Source organism: Natator depressus, chromosome 17, assembly GCF_965152275.1.
Source record: "Natator depressus isolate rNatDep1 chromosome 17, rNatDep2.hap1, whole genome shotgun sequence".
Lineage (NCBI taxonomy): Eukaryota > Metazoa > Chordata > Testudines > Cheloniidae > Natator > Natator depressus.
The window spans coordinates 10,022,197-10,045,826 of NC_134250.1; the positions used below are offsets into that span (position 1 = coordinate 10,022,197).

Sequence of the window (23,630 nt, forward strand, 5' to 3'; positions counted from 1 at the left end):
CAGCGTTCAAATCCGCCCCCCCGCAGGATGGTGCTCTTTTATTGTTGTTTTTTTAATCGGAATTCAGTAATATTCAACGGCTTTCACCCTATATAGCCAGGACCCTCCAGCTGGAACTTTAACTGCTGGTCTGGATCCTGCGTCCTGCCGCTTCAGAATATGCAGCGTGTCTTTTATGGGGGGAGTGGACTTTGTCTTTCACTTATCAACCGATCAAGAGCTCACTCTTTTTTGAAATGGCGCTGTCTTCAAGGGGATCTTGTAATTAACCCATGGAGTTTAACTTGCAGCTAAGGCAAGGCTTGCCAGAAATTCCATGCAGCGTGATCTAGTGACTAGAAATTACCTTGCTGCTGCAAACGTTAACCTTTAAAAGCTGTTGGCATCTCCTATTGCCTGGAGATGGTCTGGTCTCCCACTGTGTGCTAGATTGCCCTGCCGGACTGATCACTTTATAGAATATTTTGATTTTAGACTCTTGAGGCTGGTAGCTGCTGTTCTTGTCCTTTAAACATGTTCAAAAACAGAGGACTTGTACACCTACTGAACCCCCCTTTTCAGAGCATGGTGGAATCGCTCCAAGTCCCTCACCCCTGGGCGCCAGCAGAACCAACCCTAAAGCTCTTACGCTTCTCTGGTTTTGGAGTCAGGTTTTCAGAATGACTTGGGACCCAGCAGCTCCCCCAAAATAGGGTGCTGAGCCCTTTGGAAAGAATCTGGCCACTTATTTTGGTGCCTAATTAAGACTCGGCTCTCCTGAAAATCTGGCCCCTGATGTATAAGCCGCGTGGCTGGGTATCTTATTGTAGAGTTACTGGGGAGTCTGTTGTAGGATACTCTAGGCTGGCTAATGGAATCACAGACCTGACTCCTCATTTCAGTGGGAGTTAGGCACCTATGTGCTATCAAAAAAATCTCCCGTCTGATAGTTAAAGTGATTCTGATTCTCCTCGCTGTGTGAGTGGAGCACTGGATTGGGGCTCAGGGGACTTGCATTCTGTTCCTGGCTCAGCCATGGGCCTACTGGGTGACCTTGGACAAGTCACTTCACCGCCTCGTGCCTGTTTCCCCATCCCCTCTCAAATGGCGATAATTATATTGAAGGTGCTTTGAGATCTGTGGATGAAAAGCTCTATATAAGAGCTGGATAATATCACATACTCCTGATTGAAACAATTAGTGTCCCATCATTGGAGTCAATGGAGTTACAGCTGTGTAAAGCAGGTGTGACCGTGATGGGTCTTGAAGTCAGGACTCTAGTTCTGTTGCCAGTTGCTCACTGTGTCACAGAATCATAGAAGAACAGGGTTGGAAGAGACCTCAGGAGGTCATCTAGTCCAACCCCTTGCTCAAAGCAGGACCAATCCAATCCCCAACTAAATCATCCCAGCCAGGGCTTTGTCAAGCCTGGCCTTAAGATTCCACCACCACCCTAGGTAACCCATCCAGTGCTTCACCACCCTCCTAGTGAAATAGTTTTCCCTAATATCCAACCTAGACCACCCACACTGCAACTTGAGACCATTGCTCCTTGTTCTGTCATCTGCCACCACTGAGAACAGCCGAGCTCCATCCTCTTTGGAACCCCCCTTCAGGTAGTTGAAGGCTGCTGTCAAATCCCCCTTCATTCTTCTCTTCCGCAGACTAAATAATCCCAGTTCCCTCAGCCTCTCCTCATAAGTCATGTGCCCCAGACCCCTAATCATTTTCGTTGTCCTCTGCTGGACTCTCTCCAATTTGTCCCCATCCTTTCTATAGTTGGGGGCCCAAAACTGGATGCAGTATTCCAGATGTGGCCTCCCCTGTGCTGAATAGAGGGGAATAATCACTACCCTCGATCTGCTGGCAATGCTCCTACTTATACATTCCAAAATGCCATTGGCCTTCTTGGCAACAAGGGCACACTGTTGACTCATATCCAGCTTCTCGTCCACTGTAATCCCCAGGTCCTTTTTTGCAGAACTGCCGCTTGCTTAGCCAGTCGGTCCCCAGCCTGTAGCAGTGCATGGTATTCTTCTGTTCTAAGTGCAGGACTCTGCACTTGTTCTTGTTGAACCGCATCAGATTCCTTTTGCCCCAGTCCTCCAATTTGTCTCGGTCACTCTGGACCCTATCCCTACCCTCCAGCATATCTACCTCTCCCCCCAGCTTAGTGTCATCTGAGAACTTGCTGAGGGTGCAATCCACGCCATCCTCCAGATCATTCATGAAGATGTTGAACAAAACCGGCTCCAGGACTGACCCCTGGGGCACTCCACTTGATACCAGCTGCCAACTAGACATCGAGCCGTTGATCGGTACCCGTTGAGCCCGACGATCTAGCCAGCTTTCTCTCCACTTTATAGTCCATTCATTCAAGCCATACTTTTTTAACTTGCTGGCAAGAATATTGTGTCACCATGAGTCACATAAGCTATCTGGGCCACAGTCAGTTTTCCCCTTCTGTGAAAGGAGTGCAGTAATATCTGCCTCCTAGTCATGTCGTGAGGCTAATGTGCGCAGAGCACTTTGAGCCCCTTGGATGACAGGGGCTGCAGAAGACTAAAGCTAGAAGCTATTAAGCGAACATTTGGAGTGATGTTTTAATAAACAGAACAATGGCAAAGAGAGGAGTTTATGAAGTAGCTCATAGACTCTTTGTCCTATATTATAATGGGGAATTCTGCTAGAAACAGGGTATCTTTCCAAATCATATTTTTTTAATTGTGTCCTATCTTATCCTTTCCCATCTGTTTCTTCTTATCCATCCCTGGTAGACGATGTGATCTAGTGAACAGGGCACTAGACTGGGAATCAGGAGACCTGCGGTCTATTTCCAGGTTGCCCACCGTCCCCTTCTGTAACCTTGGCCAGGTCACCTTACGTCTCTGTCTCAGCTTTTGCCTCCCACTGTTTGTTTGGCTTACTTATTTAGATGGTAAGCTCTTCAAGTCAGGGGCTGTCTCTCACGATGAGTCTTTACGGGGCCTGGCGCCATGGGGCCGTGATTTTCAGCTGGGGCTTCTTGGAGTGTCTGTAATACACACAATAAAGAATCGTGTTCTTAGAGCACCTATCACCAGAGTATTTCTCTCTGTGCATTATGGACCGATTGCCAGACGGATGCTTAACAAACACATAAAAGTAATAGCGGCCTTAAAGATCTTTCCGACATGAAACCAAAATTAAACATTGAAAAGCATTTGCCTTTCCAACGGATTTACCACCGGCATCGTGATTTCTCAGCGGACCGATCAGATTAAAAGCTGCAGAGGAAGTACGATGCCTTTAGCTCGCTAAGGGCTTGTCTGCATTTGAAACGCGCTTCAATGTAGACGCTACCTACGCCGAAGGGCGGGGTTCTGCCGTTGGCATAGGGAATCCACCTCCCTGAGAGGCGGCAGCTAGGTCGGCTTAATTACATTGCTCGGGGTGTGGATTTTTCACGCCCCTGAGCGATGAAGCTGACTCAACCTAACTTCTCCAGTGTAGACCTGGCCGTACTAAAATAACATCTCAGTTGTGCTGAAGATGCCCTGGGATGATGATGAGCCCCGAGGATGAGGATGACATCTATTCACTGGGCTTGCAATGAAATCCCAGCCCTCCGATGGCCCGAGTCTTAGGCTGAAACAATACCTCAGCGCTTCCTAAGGAAACTGAAACTAATGAAATGGTACATCAGCCACTGAGTGCCACACACGAGCAGAGCTAATGGCTGCATGCAACAAAAGCTAAGAGATGCACAGTAATAAAGTCTGGACTGTATTAGACTAAATCAGATTTGGTATTGGGTTTAGTTCATGGTGGTAATTGTGGGGAAGGGATTTAACTGGATTTATTGCAATCTCTCTTCCCTCGCCCTGATACTCTCTGTAGCAATCTATTCGTGCCTCTGAAGCGTGCCTCTAGATGACACTATAAACTCCTCAATTCCGTAGGTTTATGTGTGTAGCCCTAAAAATGATTTGCAATCAAAAACCTGCCATTCAAAATCCTCACGCACGGACGGGAGCGACTGGAAAATCATTTGAAGGAAGGAAAAAATCTCTGGGCCTCCTGGAGTTATTGTAACAATATGAAAAACACTGGAAATTTCTTTTTAAGGTTTTCTTTCTTGTTTGTTTGTTTTGTTAAAGCCTGTGGCTGAGATGTTCAAAGACACCTGCGTGATTTGGACACCCTTTCCCCATTCATTTTAATCAAAACTGAGCATCCATGTCTCTTAGACACCTTTGAAAATCTCAGCCTTTGCTTTTAAACGCACCAGTTTGCAAGAATGTGTTCCGTAATTTGTCTGTAATGAAGAATAACCCTTCACCTACATGAGATAGGAGGTCTGGCGCTGCAGGTCTTACTCTTACAAGTAGCCTCATTGGAGTCCCCTTCAGAGGAAGGCTGGTCAGGTGGTTAAGGCACTGGACTGGGACTTAGGAGCTCTAGATTCAGTTCTTGGCTGTGCTACAGATTCATTGTGTGTGACCTTGGGCAGGTCACTTCATCTTTCTGTGCGTCAATTCCCCTTTGCTAAAACAGGAATAATAATTTTCTTTGTGTGTCTCATATGTATAGACCAGGGTGGCCAAACTGTGGCTTGCGAACCACTTTTACCATTAAAGTGCGGCTCGTGGAGCCCCCCACAGCCTCCCATTCCACCCTTACAAGACTGGGTGGGGGGGAGCTCAGGACCTCTGCCTTGCAGCTGGGTGGTGCGGGAGGGACTTCTGTCCAGCGGGGAGAGAGATCTTAGGCCTTCAACCCTGTGGGACGTACCTGCCAGGGCTCGGGGCTTCAGCCTGAGCAGGGCTGAAGTCCCAACCCCTGGCTTCCGACAGGCACGCCCCAGCTCTCGAACATCTGAAGATTGTTGTATGAGGCTCAGAGGGCCCGTATGTTTGGCTGCACCTGGTATGGACTGTAAGCTAGTCAAGACAGAGACTTTCTGACTGTGTGTGGGTGGGGGGTGGTGGGTGGTGGGGGTGTTTGTGTCTATTATTATTTGTTTTGCAGTAGCCGCCTACAAACAGAGAACAAAAAGAGGGTCTCTGCCCTAAAGAGCTTACAAACTAAGTGCCTAGCGCAATGGGGCTTGATTTCAGGTGGCCCTCGAGGTGCTACAATACTAATAAATAGTATTAAAGTCTTGAAAGTATTAAAGTAGATAAAGTCCGAGGACTCTAAGCTAACCGTGCCCCTTTCGCTGGAGTTTGGCCTGTGGTGCGGGTAGGTTGACTTCATCACTCTTTTTATTATCTGAGTGTTTTGTTCTCTGCAAAACAGTGCCACCCGCAATTATTCTGTGAACCAACCACTCCATGTGCTGATGCCTGGTGTAAATGGTCCCAGGGACGCACGCGTTCAAAACGATCCGGGGGGGGGGGGGGGGGTCTCTTTCCATTTTCAAACGGTTCCTTGTGCTACCACATGGAGGAGCCGTCTCGTCTTGGTCCTGCGGCTCCTTGTTGTAGGTTTGGGTCCGACGGCCGTGTGTCGGAGATCAGAGCGAGGCCTGTTGGAAAAGGGTCAGGTTCCTTTCAGATTTTCACCGGGGCCGGCGCGTTACACAGACATCTAGTGTCCCGCCCCACCCAATCTCCCTGGTCCCTAAAACATAGCAGCTTTCCTTTACAACCGGGCAAATCCATCGTCTCCTTCCAACCCACGGGCTCCCAGCTGGTACGGAAGGCACAGCAGAACCTGTGGGAGCCTGCATGGAGGGCGTGGACCCAATGCGTGTAATGGAACCTATACTTCTGCAGGGGCTCCCTCTGCTCCAGCATGGAGAGGATTTTGGGGCTGGGCTAGTGCGTGGTCCTAGCAAATACGTTCCGTCCCTGACCTCGGCCGATAGATCATCCCAGCATGTGCTGCCCGGCTCTGCCAGTACGCTGTGTGCTGAAGACAGGCCGGCGTGTAGTCTCCTTGTCTCTTATCTTCCCTCGCTTTTGTTTTTTTATTTTCACGCTTCAGCCTTACAAGTCCAGTTCCCTGTGCACGGTTTCCATGAAAACAAGCTATTTAGCTGTAGCTAAAGCAAAATCCATCTGCTAAATGAATTCCATTAAAAACCTCTCTGAGGTCCCTCATCTTGCGCCCCTCTGCCTCGGTCTCCAGAGCTCTCTTAGCATATAGTCCATTAAACCGCAGCGAGATTTCAATAAAGGGGAAAGGGGAGGAAACTGAAGCCACTTCTCTCGTGCAAAAAGGTCTGGCTGGGTTTATGTAATAAAAAGGTGACATTTTTCGAAGCTTACTGGGGAGGTGGTTATTTGGACTGCAAATCCATAACCATATCCTCAGCCGGTTAAATGCTGCAAGGGATCTGCCTCAGAATTGACTGGAGCTAATGAATTTTAGGACAGCCGCTGTCAGCTGAGCGCTGTGAGCGAGGTACCGGAGCCGAGCTCCTCACGTTCGCTTCGGAGGCCCCGCCGCTGACTGAGCTCGTGGCGTCATTAATGGTGCTGGCCTGTCACAGACAGGACGTCGCTCGTCCAGTCTGAGCACTGGGAAAGGCTGCCCGCTTTGGGGATCGGTGTTACCTGTGCATTATTGGCTTTGTTGCTGTGGTGGCTCCGAGGGGCCCCGGTCAGGATTGGGACCCAGTTGTTTTAGGCGCTGTACATGCATATCATGGAAATATAGCCCCTGCTCCAAAGAACCAGTGGGCTCAGTAATGTGTGTGTGTGTGTGTCCGCCAGCCTGCCTTTTCCACCCACTTCCTCTCCTCCGCACGCCTGTTGGAACGCCGCTGGCTCTGGCTCCTCTGAGCCCCAGCCTTGCAGGCTCCATGCTGTTGCGGCCCGACTTCAAAGAGATCATAGAATCTCAGGGTTGGAAGGGACCTCAGGAGGTCATCTAGTCCAACCCCCTGCTCAAAGCAGGACCAATCCCCAACTAAATCATCCCAGCCAGGGCTTTGTCAAGCCTGACCTTAAAAACTTCTAAGGAAGGAGATTCTACCACCTCCCTAGGTAACACATTCCAGTGTTTCACCACCCTCTTGGTGAAAAAGTTTTTCCTAATATCCAACCTAAACCTCCCCCACTGCAACTTGAGATGCAGCCACATCCCTTCCTAGTGACTACTGGCGACTCCCAAAAGATGCTTTTGTTTCCCTTCAGGGCAAGGGAATAGTCTCCACGCTCAGCGACTGCCCGCACGAGGGGTGCCTGTTTTGATTTCTGGGTTGTTTGCAAGAATCCCATTTATCTGACCTCCCCCCTTCACAAAATGGTTGGGGAATGCAGTGCTGTGTTCTACCCCATCTGTACCAGAGATACCTAAAGCCACGTAGGGATTTTTAACATGTATTTGTATAGATTTCAATCCAATTTATAAGGGAACATTGGTGCAGTAAACAAGTGGAAACAGGGAGTGGCCCGTGCAGATGGTTCAGGCTAATTGGGATGTGGGAAGAGCAGAAAGAAGTGTGAAAACCGTGTCCTTTCATTTATCCAATTAACGTTTCTCCTCCTTTCTGACACCTCCAACAGAAGAATAGGAGGGTACATCGCGTTCCAGGTAAATGAGCTCGTTCCATCTGTCCCCATCCCTAGCGCGCGCGCCAAGAACCTGCCGTAGAGAATCCAGTTCAGTTCAGATGCTGGCCGAGAGAGAACGCGAATTCCCTTGGAAGCTGGGGCTTTGCCGTAACAGAACGCGGTGAGCACAGGGAGCCAGACGGCGAGGCACTGCAGTTCTTCTGCTGTGGTCCCAGGGGCCTTGGCACAAAGGAGGGGAGAGCGGCTGCTGCTGCTTCTGTTGGGAAGTGGAGCGTTTGCAACGTGTGTCTGACGCTGAGCTTTTACTCCTGATTGTTTAATTTGTGTTGTGGCAGCCGTTGTGGACCAGGAACCCATTGTACTAGGCACTGAGACGGTCCCTGCCCCAAGGGGCTTACACAGTATTTAATTAGTGCCAGGGCATGGCAGTTTAGAGCCCCGGCACCCCTGGGCTTACCGCGTCAGTTGTGAAAGTAAAAAAACTGCTTGAGCCCAGCACCTAATTCCTTGAGCTTCTGGCACCTCTTTCGTTACAAATTAAGCACTGGACTTACAGACTTAAGTCTAAGACTGGAGACAACAGATGAGCGAGATGGTACCGGCCAAGTTGATGGGCAGTGGTCTCTGCAAACCACCGGCCTAACTGTGGTGGCAAAGGAGAGGTCTGAAGGCGGAGAAGGAGGTCGCTTTGTCGACGCGTACGGGCAGCGCCTCCCAAGGGCGTGGGGCAGCCCGGGAGACAGCACAAAAGTTTTTCTTAGGAAATGCAGCAAGTGGAGAGTGGAGACCAGCCCCACGGGCAGATCAGAGGCAAGTGCTGACAGCTCATTGTCAGATGAGAGACGATAGGCAGGGTAGAGAGAGACTGGGAAGGGCCTGGAAAGTTTTTTGGTCAATTGAATCTGATGTGGGTGTCTGATTTTTGTTATGGGTTTAAAAAAAAAGAGAGAGAGAGAGAGAAATCCTGGGCACTGCGAATGTTGAGCACCACTTTTCTGGCTTCTGTCTGTCTTAGGCACGTATGTGGCCTCCATTACCGTAGTGTCTGGGTACCTCACAAAACCCCTGTGAAGTAGGGCAGTGCTGTTATCCCCATTGTACAGATGGGGAACTGAGTGCAGAAGAGACCAAGTGCCTTGCCCAAGGTCATGCAGGAGATCAGTGGCGGAGGAATGAAACCCAGGCCTCCCACAGCCTTGACTAGCACTGTAAGCACTGGATCATCCTTCTCCTAGGTAAGGGAAATACTGTATGGAGCACACTTTGGAGAAGCCGTACGTAACGCTTCCAGGGCTTGATCCAAAGCCTGCTGATGTCAATAGAAAGACCTGCACTACCTTCAGTGGGCTGTGCATCCGGCCCAGATTTACCACAGAGCCAGCCGTCGGTTTGTATGAATTGCCTTGAGTACAGAAATCTGACTTTGGATCTGATAAAAGCCCAGGCCAGTAACACCAAAGGAAAGGCAGAAGCCAACCGCAACCCTGACAACCCCCATGGCTCTGGGGACCTATCGCAATTCGACCTGAACCAGGTTCCAAAAAAATGAGACCTTAACTCAAGGCTCATTCAGCATTATAGGAGCTGGCCACGTGGCACCACTGAATTTGGAAGTAACCTCGGTTCCTCAACAGCAGAGAGTGCGCCACAAGAAGCCTCCTGTTAGATTTGAGGGAGGACAATTTCTGAGGCTCTGCCGTCACGAGAAACTGCTTCTGTGTCGCCACCCACGGCAGTGACGGGAGGGGTTCTTCTGTCACTGTCATTAATCCAGGGATTAGATCAGTTTAACTACGTCACTCAGGGGCGTGGATTTTTCTCACCCCTGAGCCGTGTAGTTGATTCGACCTCATTTTTTAGTGTTGACCTGGCTTTAGGCACCGGATACCCACCTTGAGGACAAGATCTGGGATTTCATTTCAAACTCAGGTGCCAACTTTGTCGAAAGGTTTGCAAATTTTTTGACCTGACTCTTGAATAAAACTGGGCTAGTCCTGATTGGTTTTGATCGAAAACTAGAACCAGGGCCCATTCCAGAACTCAGACATCATCATTCCTGAAGTTTTGCAGGGTTGGATTCAAAATCTAGCTCTGGCCTAATAACTTACATGGCGGCTCCACCTGTAGAAGAAACCCTCCTGAACTCCACAGTTCTGCAAGGTCTAGCCAGCTCAATTGGAGGTTCGGTTAAGTTTTACCCAGCTTCTGAAGCTTTATCAGAAAGAGACATTTCAAGTGAAACTCTGGACATGTGATCCCATCTGACCTGAAACCAAACAGATTCACCCAAGCTCCCTATGAATCCAAACAGCCTGACTGGCTCTCGTCCGTACTTCTCACCACCTTTAGGTCTATATGGAATTATTGGAAGCACTCCTTGGTGTTCATTGTAACTGCTTGGCACGCTCCTGTTGATGGCCTTTCTAAGTTTGCAGCTTGCTGTGAAGTGCTGTAACAAACCGCTCTGGGTGAGTTGATACCTTCCGGCACGCCGAGCGGTAGAAGAGGTGCTTGATAGGAGCGCTTCTCTCCAACACGGTACAACTTGACCTAATAAACTGTCATGTAGAGCTGTGGGGCGTTCTTAAATAGCTGCCATGTCCCACTTCAGAAATGGCTGCCTTTCAGAGAAGCGTGAAGTAATCCCTGGCTGCAGTTCTGTTATAAAAGTTTTGGTAATTCTTTCAGTCTGACCTCCTTTATATCCCCGGCCAGAGAATTTATCCAGTTAACTCCTGTATATCACCCAGTAACTTGTTTGACTAAGGCATATCTTCAGGGAGGAATCCAGTCTTGATTTGAAGACCTGGCTCACAGGGTCGCAACACCGCTCGCTGGAATTTGACCTCTTGGCCCCTCTGTCATGATGGAGCGGGGCCAAACCTATGTGGTGCTGCAATGCTGCCCATCAGGTCGCAACGCCTGGAGCGAGGAGCTGAGCCCAGCCCCTGCAGGCTGAGGGAGGGAGGGCTCCTTCTCCAAACCCCTTTCCCCCTCATTGTTCATTTTTTCTGGAAGAGTGGGGGGAGTCCGGATTTTGCCCCAGTCCCGCCCCCAAACCACTGGGTGGTCCTGTGTCTGGACACACACACAAGGCCGCTTCACATAGCCAAGCTGAGCTGATTGACTAATGCTGCGTGTGGCCTGGCGAGCTTGCGGGAGGGGTGGGTTGGATTCTAACGGGTACCCTCGGGGTGCTTTAGGCCTCTAACTTCTGATGCATTGGGCTAGGAAATGCAGGCATGGATGGATTAAGAGACAGCCCCTGCCATGAATACCCTATCCCCTAAACAGATAAGACAAAGGGTGTCGTCTTATCCCTATTGTACAGAGAGAAAACTGAGGCACAGAGAAATTTAAATAAGGTCGCACAGTAGGTGGATCCAGGGATCGAAACCAGATCTCCTGATTCCCGGGCCAGTGCCTTAACCCCACGGCTGTCCTCCTGTCCACCGAAATAGGACAAGTGTCTCCGAGTGCTAAGAATACAATGGTTCAATCAAATGCCTTTCCTGCCGTTTCCTGTCGCACGTACACCACGTGTGTGTTCTAGTCAGTTAAGTAGCGTTGTCATGACTGGTGGTGGTGAGAAATGTCACAGTGACATAATTCCATATTGCGGCTTTCGGGACAGGCGGGGTGGAGATTACCCTTGGCATCAGCCACAGCAAATATTAATAATTAAAGCCGAGTCGGCTGTGGATTTTACTAAATTTGTTTCATTAATATTTTATTGTCGTCTTTAAAAAAAAAAAAACCCAACTGTTCCTAAGCAACAGCGATGCTTCTCTTCCCAGCTCTGTTCTACCCTGGCCAATTATTTCTGCTTTATTTGAAACATCTCATGTGGTTTTTTCAGTGATGCGCCGGCTGCCCTCTCCCCCCACCTCCGAACTGCTTTTGGGCTGGGATCCTTACAGTGGACAGGCTCTGCAGCAGTGCCGGAAAGAGTAGCTCTGGGCTCCCCCGCCCTGGGAGCCCGCTCTGTTCGTCTCGTGCAGCTCCACTTGGACTCGTGAACCCCCTCGAGCATCCGTGCAGCACTCACCCCTGCCGCACAGCCTTGGAGCGGAGACAGCCCCTCTCCTGGGGATGATGCAGTTAGCCCGAGGCACCTGCTTAAAGCCAGAGCACAGGAAAATAATAGCTTCCCATCCCATCAGGAGGTGGTCTTGATGAAAGCTCATGCCTAACTGCTGAGGGGTCAGGCAGGGATGTCCTGTTCCTCCGCTCAGCATTGCACGTTCTGCTTCGGTACGCTGCGTGGCTGGGGAGCTCAGGGCTTGCTGTCTTAGGAATCGTTAGCCATTGGGCAGTATCCCAGTGCCGGATGCGGGCTATCAGGCTTGCTGGACCACTGGGCTCCTCTGGGGCAGCTGAGCCTTTGGCCCAAGATGCGCAGAATTGGAACCCTGCAGTTGTTAAGACCGCGTACGTGTCACTGCTTCTTCGAGTGCCTGCTCATGGCCAATCCATAGTCGGTGTGTGTGTGCTCGCCACGTGCAGCGGTGCCGGAAGTTTTTCCCGTAGCGGTATCCGTAGGGGACCGGCTCTGGAGTGGTGCCCGCAAGGCGCGGTATAAGGGGACCCGTGCTGGGCGGCTGGACACCTCCGTCAGGGCGTCGGTCGAGCCCCGCCTGTACTATGCCTGCCTCACTGGACAGTGACGAGGGCCTCCGTCAACTTGAAGTCCTGTCGATGCAGGGGACCTGTGCTGCCCTCACGAGTCGTTGCCGAGCAGCATGAGCTTGCGGTGAGCGTCCCTGCAGGTCTTGGAGGTGCTAAACGAGCCGGTTGCAGAGGCTCCCAGCCTCGGGTTGATTGGATCCCTAGTAAATTGTGTTAATTGGTGATCAGAGACCAGCTGCCGCTCGGTCTGGGGCTACACAATGTTACCTCCTTTCTCCATCGCTGCGGCCAGCACCAGCCTGCTGGTCACGGAGGTCTGTTATCTCAGCCTCCTCTTTGACTCGGGCCTCTGTCTGGGTCCTCGCATCTAGGCAGAGTCTAAATCTGCTGATAACTTCTTCCACCACACTCTAAGAATAGCGTGCCTCGCACAGGGACCCCTGGCCCTACGGCAGTACAAATAATAAACAGAGCTGCCTGCAGCCAGCACATGGCTGGGTGAGCCAGAGCGGGAAGTGCGAGGAACCACTCACACAGAGGCTGGCCACACCTTCAGTCCCTGAGTCTCCTCCAAGGAGACGAGTGGGGAACCTACCACGCTTAGCAGTGGCGCTTACACATCCACAGGGTGTGGCGGGAGCACCAGAGTCAAGAGACCTGGGTTCTGTTGCTGGCTCCACCCCTGACCTGCTCTCAGCCCTTGGGCAAGTCACTTTCCCGCTCCCTGCCTCAGTTTCCCCTCCTGCCCTCTGTCTGTCCTGTCTGTCGTGACTGTGAGCTCCTGGGGTCGGGGGCTGCCTTTTGCTGTGTGGCTTGTACAATACTAGCGCAGTGAGGCCCCAGGGGCAGCAGCCTCTAGGTTCTACTGTCACGCAACAATCATAGTAATGGGGATGTCGCAGTAATGTTCTCAGGGCTGCCCCGTGGCGAGGCTGTGTCTGAAAAGCCCCAACGGAGCCCGAACCCTACAGGAGAGTAGGGAAGTTAGCAGTAGCCTGGTACCTGGGAGGGGTTGTGGGGATAAGAGGAACACACTGGGCCCTTATCTGCCCTACCAAAGGAGAATCGCCCCAGGCATAAGGTACCTGAATTTACCACCCAGGCTGGAAAAGTAGAGTTACTTTGCCCGGTGCTCAATAGCTGAAACTTTCAAGCTACCCAGCCTGGCTTCTCTCTGAGGCTCCCCACACTGACACGTGCCCCTCCAGACACATCCGGCAAAGTGCTCCACAGCCCTTTGTTTTGTTCTCGCTCCAGCTGTTGTCATGTCTCCACTGTTGTCCTTGGTCTCCTTCGTCTCGTTGGTATTTCCTTCTATCTGCCCACATCCGCTGCACGCCTTCGAGTGGGGCAGCGCGTCAGAGCTGTAATGTCGTGTGTGTGTGTGATGCAGATGGGTGACGGCGGCTTCCCCGTGGGCCGCGCTGTTCCTTGTTGCTTCCTTCTGGTTCTAAAAGTTCTTGATCCAAACGCGAGCTTTCAAATTGTCCTGTCTGCTCCACTGTCTGCTTTCTCAGACCTGCTCTGGGATAAAGGGCTAGCGAGAGATTCATTGCTGTACAATCTGCTTTTCTCATTGCCGGAATGCATTCCGCCCCTTGCAAAGACCACGCTGTGTATTTATTTCTCATCAGATTGGTCCTTAGGAGACTGTGAGAAGGTTGCACAGTGGAAGGAGGCCAGGAAGTTCAAGTGGGGTCCATGCTTGCCTTCAGATGGGGATGGTGTTGTGGCTACGGCATTGGGCTGGCACCCAGGAAATCTGGGCTGAGTTCCTGGCTCTCCTAGCCACTCGGGTACATACCGAGGGTCCCGGCTGCTATTGTTGTAGCTACGTAGATCCAGGCTAGCTTGGAGATGTCTACACATGCAGCAGTCACACCTCTGACTACAATGTAGACGTATCATATGTGTACAGTGTCTGGGCACAATGGGGCTCTGGCCTTGGTTAGGGCTTCCAGATGCTACCATTATGTAAATAATACTAACTAATAATGTTTCAAAATTAAAGGTACACGTAACTTGCCATTTTTGAGATCTGCAAACTTGTTTGTAGCTGTATTTACAGTTCAGCTGGAGAACAGTAAGTGGGAGCTAAATGTATATTAATAGAACTCCATGAATTACAGCCTTTGCTTTTTACAACCGGGAAGGGTAATTGGCAGGCTTATGAATACTTTACACTAATAATAATCCTGTCAATGTAAATGACAACTGAAGTAGCCTGCAAACACCAGCGATTTCTAATATGGGGAAACGTGTGACCAACAAAATAAATAAAATCAAGGGATCGGTATTTTAGCCATCTGGTTTCCAAGATAGTAGCCACTGTGTGCCGTTCATCCTAATAAATCAGCGGACTGTAAGATCTTGAGTATCCCTGGTTAAGGAACTGATTGATGGAAAGCATGAATTCTTTAATTAAAAATGAAAACACATGAAAGCCTTCTGTGGATGAAGGATAAGCGTGAAATGCGTTCGAGTCTCTCCCAAGGGCCAGTGCATTTGCAAGGAGTTAGCAATAAAACTAGGTTGATTCAAACCATCTATGTGTTTGGAGCAAGGCCTGTGTTTAGAATTTTCCTGTAAATGAGGGTTTATCTGGAGTGTCTATTACAAGTGCACTGAAGAAGGCAGTCTTGGCCAGAGGGTTGCCTGCAGAGCCACTTGAGGCCGAGCACAAACTCACTGTAGGGCCTTGATTTAGACAAGGATTCCCAGACTAGGATACCTGTGGGAATTGGTGTGGATTACTACTATTCCTATGATTTATTATTTAGTTATAACGGAGATCGGGGCCCCGTTGTGCTAGGCACCGGGCAGACCTATAGTAAGAAATACAACGGCTTACAGTCTAAATAGGACAAAGGGGAAAGGGAGTATTGTTATCCCCAGTTCACAGGTGGGGAATTGAGGTACAGAGAGAGTTTGGGCGAAAAAAGATGTGTTCTTCACTTGAGTTAGCTACCACAGGGTCAGCTCTCAAAACTCAACTTGCTAACTCATGTGCCGGCTGGGGCCATCTCCACAGTCCAGCCTGCTGCCAGCGTAGTTATGTCAATCAGAGGTGTGATCCCGTTGGAGTCAGGCACCTCCGTGCCCAGTGGGATTTTCAAAAGCCCCTATCTGTGTGATCTTTGGGTGCCTAAACATCTTTAAGAATCTGGCCCATCTTTAAGAATCTGTCAGTTTCCCGTCCGCAAAATGAGGATCATAGAACCTCATAGGGGTGTTGGGAAGATGGATCCATTAAAGACTGCGAGGTGCTCAGATGCTCCAGTCATGGGAGCCGTATAAGCCCGATAGAGGAGGCTGCAGGAAGCACTCCTCACCTGGCAAGTTTGAGCTCAGCGTGCAGGCAGGTTTTGTGTTCTTCACGCTTAGCTGCCAGGGTCTAATGTGGAGGTAATGTATGTCGGAGCGGATGGAACACGGTTTGCTATTGGTGATGAAAATTTAATGTTGTGATGTTAGCAGCAGGCAGTCTGTGGTAAATTGCAATCAATAAACATGGGCGAACATTGCTCAGAGGCTGGAAAGCAAACTCCGGAGAGAGGGGAGCGCTCTGCGGAGGCTTCAGGGACTTACTTTTTCAATGAGTAAGCGATATTGTCCGCCTTTGGGTATGGCGTTGACTGGATGAGTCATTTGCAACCTAGATTTAAACACGAGCAGGCATGAATGGCTTTTTACCCCGATTGCTCAGCTATTGTCCAGGCTAGGCTCATGGCTCTCTGCAGCAGCTAAAGTGTAATGTTCAGATTTCTGCGGGGCATTGCGCAAGACTGAAATAAAACCAGTGTGGGCTTTGGGAGTCCCTGTTTGGCTGGTGAACTTCAGAGTGTGTTGCAATAAGCATCGCAAAATGAACAAAGACCGCTCCGTCACATCACAGGTACGGAGCTCGCTGCACTAAGGGGTTGCCGGGTTTCTAATGGCACAAAACTGAATACCCTTGCGCTGCCCCCTTCCCTGAGGCCCCGCCCCCAACTCACTCCATCCCCCCTCCCTCTGCTGCTTGCTCTCCCCCACCCTCATTCACTTTCACTAAGCTGGAGCAGGGGGTTGTGGGGAGGGAGGGAGTGTGGGCTCTGGCTGGGGGTGTGGGCTCTGGGGTGGGGCCAGAAATGTGGGGTTCAGGGTGCAGGAGGGGGCTCCAGGCTGAGGCCGAGGGGTTTGGAGTGCAGGAGGGGGCTCAGGGCTGAGGTAGGGGGTTGGCGTGCGAGTGGGGGTGCGAACTCTGGGGAGGGAGTTAAGGAGCGGGAGGGGGTTCTGACCTGGTGTAGGGGTTGGGGTGCAGGTTTGAGCTCCAGCTGAGCAGTGCTTACCTCAGGCGGCTCCCGGTCGGTGGCACAGCAGGGCTAAGGCAGGTTCCCTGGCTCCATGCAGCTCCTGGAAGCAGCCACCATGTCCGGCTCCCAGGCACAGGGGCAGCCTGGCGGCTCTGCGTGGTGCGCGCTGCTCACTACCCGCCCCCGCAGCTCCAATTGCCTGCTGTTCCCGGCCAATGGGAGCTGCGGAGCCGTCACTCGGGGTGGGGGAAACGCGCAGAGCTTCCCTGGTCTCCCCTGCGCCTAGGAGCCAGAGGGACGTGCCAGCCGCTTCCAGGAGCTGTGTGGAGCCAGGGCAGGCAGGGAACCTACCTTAGACCTGCTGTGCCGCCGACCGGACTTCTAATGGCCTGGTCAGCAGTGCTGACCAGAGCCACTAGGGTCCCTCTTCGACCGGACGCCTGGCAACCTTTGCTGTACCTCTGTCCCCTTCCTGGTCTCTCTGAGTGCACCCTCTCAGGTGTCAGGCCTCTCTCCCTCTCTCTCGGAGTGGGATCACATGATTCTCCCATCCCTAGACTGGGCTCCGGTGTTACAGCATCCTGTATCTCCATTGTTTCTACCCAGCAGGTCTGACTGGGTTTTTTCCTTCAGGAGTCTGTGTCCGGCAGCGAATACAGTGACCAGACAGTCTGCTTAAACCCAAGTATTGTTTAATCTTAACAGCAGGAATAAAGGATAACATAAGAGAAAAAAGGTTTTAAAACAAGTCCCTAGTCACGTCCCTCTTACCTAGAGGCTTCCCACCTAGCAAGGCCTAAGGGAATGGACAGGTTTCCCCAGAGACTTCAGTGAGAACCGGATCAATCCTATGCTGCTCAAGCCAGGTGTGCTGCAAGGAACCTGTATTTTTCCACTGTCCAGGGATGGATATCTCCATCCAGCCTTCTTGCGGCTGTTTGATGTACGACATTTCCTTCTATTTAAAAAAAAAACCACCAACCCACACACACAACACCCCCACCCCCCGCCGCCATTAAATCCATCATCTTCCTCAGTGAAGTCTTTCATTGTATAAAAGATGTAGAAAGCCAGCCCTGTTCCCCTAAGATCTCCAGCGCTAATTGTCCCATCTGGATTCAGACACGCCTGGTTATGTCTGTTCCGATAAAGACGCAGTCCTAGGCCACTTCCTCTCCTTTTCCTCCCCCCTCACTCCCCCCCGCTTTTCTCTAAGTGTTGTGTTAGTCGCCAGGGAAGCAGGGCCGATCATTAGCGAACGCTCTGCAGGTGGCTGTGGGCTCGACTGTCCAGTTCAGCTGATAGGCACCGAATCTGATACATCGATGCCTTTTTAAGAAGCAGAAAAATAGATCATAACTCCATCCCCATCCGTTGCTTTCTTGATCTAGGTTGTCAAATCTGTTCTGTTGTATCTCGGGTCTGATACCACCCTCTTTGCTGTGTGCCTCGCAGAAGTGCACGAAGCGACACGACTAACGTGTCACACCTGGCTTGTTCGATCTCTTCTCCTCCGTCCAGGGGGCGAACGAAGTACAGGGCAGCGGGTTTTGTTTTGGTAGGCTGGTTTTAGAGGCACACGCCACTGCACAAAGTTGAACTCCGCCGCAGTAGGGTTGCCGAGCGAACACCCACCCCGTGATGTGTAGGATTAATACGTAGCATGTAAGGATTGGAAGATAAATGGATGATTTGTCCTACCCTGCTTCTGCAAATCAAGATAGCGCCGTGAGGAAGGCTACATAGTCCCCAGATTAGCTTATGTGCAGCGTGTTGCTTTCATGTCAATGACCTCGGTATATGGAGAAACGTTTAACGTGTTGGACTAGGAGATTTGTCCAAGTGGGGGCGGGATGAGACACATCCTGCCTGATGAGATTCTGCACAAAGCTGACACAAACTACAAGTGTATGGCAGCATCACCCCCGCAACAAGGGAGGGGTTGGGGAACGTGCCGCCCTGACAGTCTGTCACATCCCAATAAGCAAATGTATCCAGACTGGGGGAATCACCTGATTATAGAGGATGTGGGATCTCCCTAAGACAACAGGGAGCTCCTGCCAAAAAGGAGAGGTCCTCAGTAAAAGCACATATTTAGCTCAGTGTACCTCCAAGTTAGGGCCTGATCCTGCCTTGTGGAGTCAGTCGGAGCAGCATCAAGGTGTCGTTCACCTTCCAAGGGGATGATAGTATTCACGTTTACGTGTCCAGTGAGATTCTTTAGGCAGTATGGCCTAGTGGATAAAGCACTGGACTGGGACTCAGAAGACCTGGGATCTACTCCTGACTCTGCCACTGGCCTGCTGGGTGACCTTGGGCAAATAACTTCAACCCTCCATGCCTCCATTTCCTCATCTGTAAAATGGAGATAATGATACTGACCTTGAGATCTATTGATGAAAAGTGCTATATAAGAGCTAGGTATTACAATTATTTATGGGAATTAAAATATAGTATTTTAGGGGACCCATCACTGCTGGTCTGGTGCTTGGATATACCAATTATGAGATCAATTGCCAATTAGTAATCTCATAATTACCAATTACAAGATCGTTACCAATTACGAGATCTGGTCTTCTGTCTGCTTTTCAGTTCCTAGAAGGCCAGCCTCCTGTTATGTAATCCATGTAAATGGCTCCCTGAGGCACAAAATATTGCCCACAGGAAAAAATATAAATATAGACAGACACACCTGCCAGGATATTTGGGTTTATGCAGGTTCCTGCAGAACCTGGCTGCGGAGTCCAACTTTCATCCAAGGCTGTCAGTGCAGTTAGCAAGCCTGATGACACCCCCGTGGGACAGGTAAGTGTATTGTTATCCCTGCTTTCCTGATGGGGAAACTGAGGCACAAAGAGAGTAAGAGATTTGTTTGAGGTCACACAGTGAGTCCACAGCTGAAGCAGAAATAGAACCCCTGGGTCCTCATTACTTACTACCCTGGCCCATATTCTCTCCCTCCCTAGATATGAGATGTGTTTCATTAGATGGCCTTTCTCTCCTTACTGACTCGTGCCAAGAAGAATGGAGTGGAGGATCCATCCGAGTGCTCATGGTGATGTCTCCTGTCCTTTTCCAGGTGTGGTGGAGGCGTGCCTCCTGCACATGCTGAAACGCAGAGCCGCCGGCTTCCTCCGGACCGATAAGGTCGCTGCCCTCTTCACCAAAGTTGGCAAGACGTACGCGGTAGCTGGGGACATATGCAAGAAAGTGCAGAAACTGCAGCAGCAGGCGGAAGGCAGGTAAGGCCAAGGGCTGTTCTGAATGTGAGACTGTCATGGCGGCTTGAAGGGGACAGCTAGAGCTGCTCGGAAAATTACTTTGGGCAACTTTTGGGGGAAAATTCAACCGGTCAGAAAAACTTGTCGAAAATGAATTTTTGTCAAAATTTTCTAAAGTTCAAACATTCTCAAGTGAGTGGCAAAGGGCCAAAGGGCGAGAGCTGGGTTTGTGCTGCATTTAATTTTTACTCTTTATGTGCATCACGGCGTGCCCAGGAACTCCAGTCAAGGGTCAGGACCCCCGATTACACCAGGTGCTGTCGAGACAAATAACACAGAAGACAGTCGCTGCTCACGGGCAGCTAGGTATCGGCCAGGATGCGACGGGTGGACAAAGCAGACCGATTGGGTGGAGGTGGGTGGGAGCAGGTGACAGAAGGAACAGAGCTTCATGGAAAAGCAGAAGTCGCGGCTCTCCCCTTGCCAAAACCAGCGCTAGATGGGAGCGATTCACCCACTTTGTGGCAGAGGGCGGTTCTTTATGGAGTAAAGAAGGCCTGAACGTTTATCTTTGCTTGCTTGTTTGTTCCCCTTGACCACCCTTTTTTTCTCCACGTGCGTTGGGAGACCTGATAGGCCCACCAGAGGAAAGTGCAAGAGACACCGGATTCAATACACCCCAATCAGCATTGTACACGGCGTTTCCACTTTCAGGCCAGGATCCTACAGTGTCCTTCCTGCCGGCTGATTCAGCAGAGGTCATATAGGAGTAGGGGTCCCTCCTGCGTGGAGCTCATTCCAGGATCAGGGCCTAATAAACGATGAGATAAACCAATGACTGGTAACAGACAATAGGAGGGAGGGGTGAAGGCAATGGCGGAGGAAGGTAACCATGATCAGGCCCTGATTGATTCAGCAACCTGGGCCTCACTTTAAACATGCGCGTAGTCCCACTGAGGTGAAGCGCCTGAGGCCCTGATCCTGGAAAGTCTAAAGCACGTGCTCCGTTTTACTCACTGTCAGTGATTCCATTGAAGTCAGTGGAACTACTCACGTGCATAAGTCTTTGCAGGATCAGGGCCTTGGATTGTAAGCTCACTGGGGAAAGGACCGCATCTTCCTATGTGTTTGTACAGCACCTTGCACAATGGGGCTGCTGAACCTGGACAGGGGTCTTTGCACTCGTAGGAACTTCTGGTCTCTTGAATATCTTCTTGCACTAAGTTCCTGTAGTTATATAGGTTTCCAGTGAGCATGAATTGATGTTCCAATGAAAGATATTGGCTCACCCACTGTGCTGTTTCTGAATCATTTAAACATTTATTTACATTAGCTATTTTAACCCTGCCTCCTTTATTTTTCCAACGCTTACCTTTTATTTAACTTCCTTTTATTACCAAACTATTTCATTGATGTATGTTTAATAAACCCTTTCCTTTTCCAGTTTTTTTTTTTTGCCTCTTTATTTGTTTAAAATCTCTGCCTATTTCCATTTTATTTGGTCTGGTTTAAACGTTTGGCAGAAAGACACTTTTACTAAAAATTCAACATCCATGCCCCTTCAATTAAGGGCTGAGAAAACTCCCAGTCCACTGCTCCGGGACCTCCAGCTGTGACCTCTAACAAAACAGAGCAGAGGAGACTTGAATTCAGTTTGCTGAATGTATCAGATCTGAGAAACTGGCTCCCTGCTATATCCTGAGGCCCTGATTCACAGAAGCATCCCTATTTAGGACAGCACTTAGGGCATGCCTACGCTGCCCCACAGTTAAGAGCTGCCTTGACGAGGCACTGATATTCTTATGGCTATTTGTTTGTGTTGTGGCAGCACCTAGGAGGCCCTGTCACGGACCAGCACCCCATTGCGCTAGGCGCTGTACAAACATCAAACAAGAAGATTGTCCCTGCCTCAAAGAGCTTCCAGTCTAATGGATTTAGTCCATGTGCGTAAGTGCTTTCCCGCGTCGGCGCCAGACTGTGCACTTGGCAGGAATGGGACCCCGTGAGCACGTTACCGTAAATTGTTTTCTACGTCCTGTGCGCTGCCTAGTTAGGTGAAGCGTCCGGGGTGACTGTTCTGATGATTGTATTTATAGTCTTCATTTCTTATATTATTCGTTGGTTGCCGCATTGACGGCATTCTGGATGGAGCAGCGTTCTCCTTTGGTGCTGCCTAACTAATGGCACAAGCGGTGTTGATGCAAAACGGGGGGGGGGGGGGAAGCGCTCCCGTTTCAGGTCACCTTAGTGCATCAGAAAGAAACAAAAAAGGGTGGAGGGAAGGTTCAGAAGGATGTTTACATGAATCAGAAGGCATCCCTGGCAAGGTTCCGCGCGTACGACTGTCTGTGTCAAGAATAATCCATATTGGCCTGTAAGGCAATATACTCCTCGGTAGCAGGAAAGACGAAGCTCGCTGCCAGTGGGAAGGGAAATGAACATGGCTCCAAGTGTGACGGGGAGGTGGGGACAACCGTGCACAGCAGATGGGAGGCTGATGCAAACTGGGATGGGCCAGCCAGTGTGCTGTCTGGGCAGTGGAATGCAAAGCCTGGGAAAAGGCAGTGGTGTCAATTTCGTATTTGCGCAGCTCACTAAACCGCTTCCCACTGTCACCTGGGCTTGTCAATCTCTGCACCAAGAAATGGCCTGGGGAGGGAGTGTGTGCAGGTCAGAATTGGCATGCCTGGGCACCTCTGAGGGGGGTCAGCCCGAATCTGGCCCTGGGTTAGTAGCTCGTGTTAAGAATTGATCGATAAGGAATAGCGTGTGCATTTGAGCCATTCCCTTTAATAGGCTGGAGGCTGTTTCTAAAAAAATCCAAAGGAAAGTAGGGTCGAGGCAGGCCAATCAATAACCTGCAGCATGGGAACTGCTGCTGGACATGGACCGCATTGCTGGGTACGGCGTGCAAAAGAGCGCTCAGAACTCAACTCTGACCCTCTGCATTTGGCGCACCGTCCACCATCAAAGCCAGATAACGCCTGATCTGATTTAAGAGCAGATTGGCTGAGACAGTGGGACAAATTCATCCCTGGCGTAATCCACTGATGCCTCCCAGGGCTGAGTCTGGCTCAGCGTCTATCATCCGTTCCATTGAATTATCTGTTTCCTTGAGATGAGCCCCACCTCTTGTCCTGTCCTGCTGCCTGGCATGCACCTTCCCCAGACTTTGGAACTGGCTGGGCTCTGCGTACATCTCCCTCTAACTCCCCTCCTTTACCTGAGCTCTGCATTGCTTTGCAGGTGTATTCTGTAGCCACCACAGCCCCTGGCCAGCCACCTCCCACTCCTTCGTTTATTTCACTGGGACTTGGATGAGTTTTGATCAAATGCACTGCTACTGGCTAGCCCTTTGGAAACCCTGAATTCATTGTTAACATCTCATGCCAAACCCTCTGGTTCTCAACTCAGATCATTTGGACGTGACCTTAAAATTTGACCCCGATGGCTGTTCTGTAACCATCAAAGATCTCATGGAACTTTAATAAGAGTAGAGATTTTCCATAATTCTCCCCCGACTGTCTTATTCATGGGGCTTATCCCAGAGGTGGCTGCATTTTGGGTGCTGAATGAATGTTTAACCCATTGGTCAGTGTTTGTTACAGGTCCCCCGCTGTGCCTGATCCACACGGAATCTAGAGTCTTATGGCTCCAACTAGAAATCTTTGGCTCTTAAACCAAGCTATAGCAGCTGGCTGTCACATACACAGCTGACAAAGCACCTTGAGATCCTTCAGGATGGGGGATGCTGTCAAAATGCAGTTGATGAGTCTCCAAACGTTAATATTTGAATGTCTGCATCCATCCTTTCTACAGTCCTTCCTGCAGCTATACAAGGGCTAAGTGAAGCTTGCAGTTGTATTTGATTAGAAATAAACGTCTGCGCCTTTTAGGCAGTTGATTCTCTGGAACATTTAGATTTTTGCTCTGTTGGGTGCAGTCTCAAACAGACCAGAATAGCAGCTGCTCTGGGTTCAATGGACCTGCTATGCAGTCTATCT

General features: G+C 50.4%; 1 protein-coding gene across 6 annotated transcripts in view; it reads left to right on the plus strand.

Annotated features, from left to right (window-relative positions):
* Positions 1–23,630, plus strand: part of SGSM2 (small G protein signaling modulator 2) — a 144,088-nt gene that overhangs the window by 72,914 nt on the left and 47,544 nt on the right. For all 6 annotated transcript variants that reach the window (XM_074974846.1, XM_074974849.1, XM_074974848.1 and 3 more), the window contains exon 3: positions 19,485–19,647. In XM_074974846.1, coding sequence (XP_074830947.1) covers positions 19,485–19,647 — 163 coding nt within the window. The remainder of the gene's footprint in view (positions 1–19,484; positions 19,648–23,630) is intronic.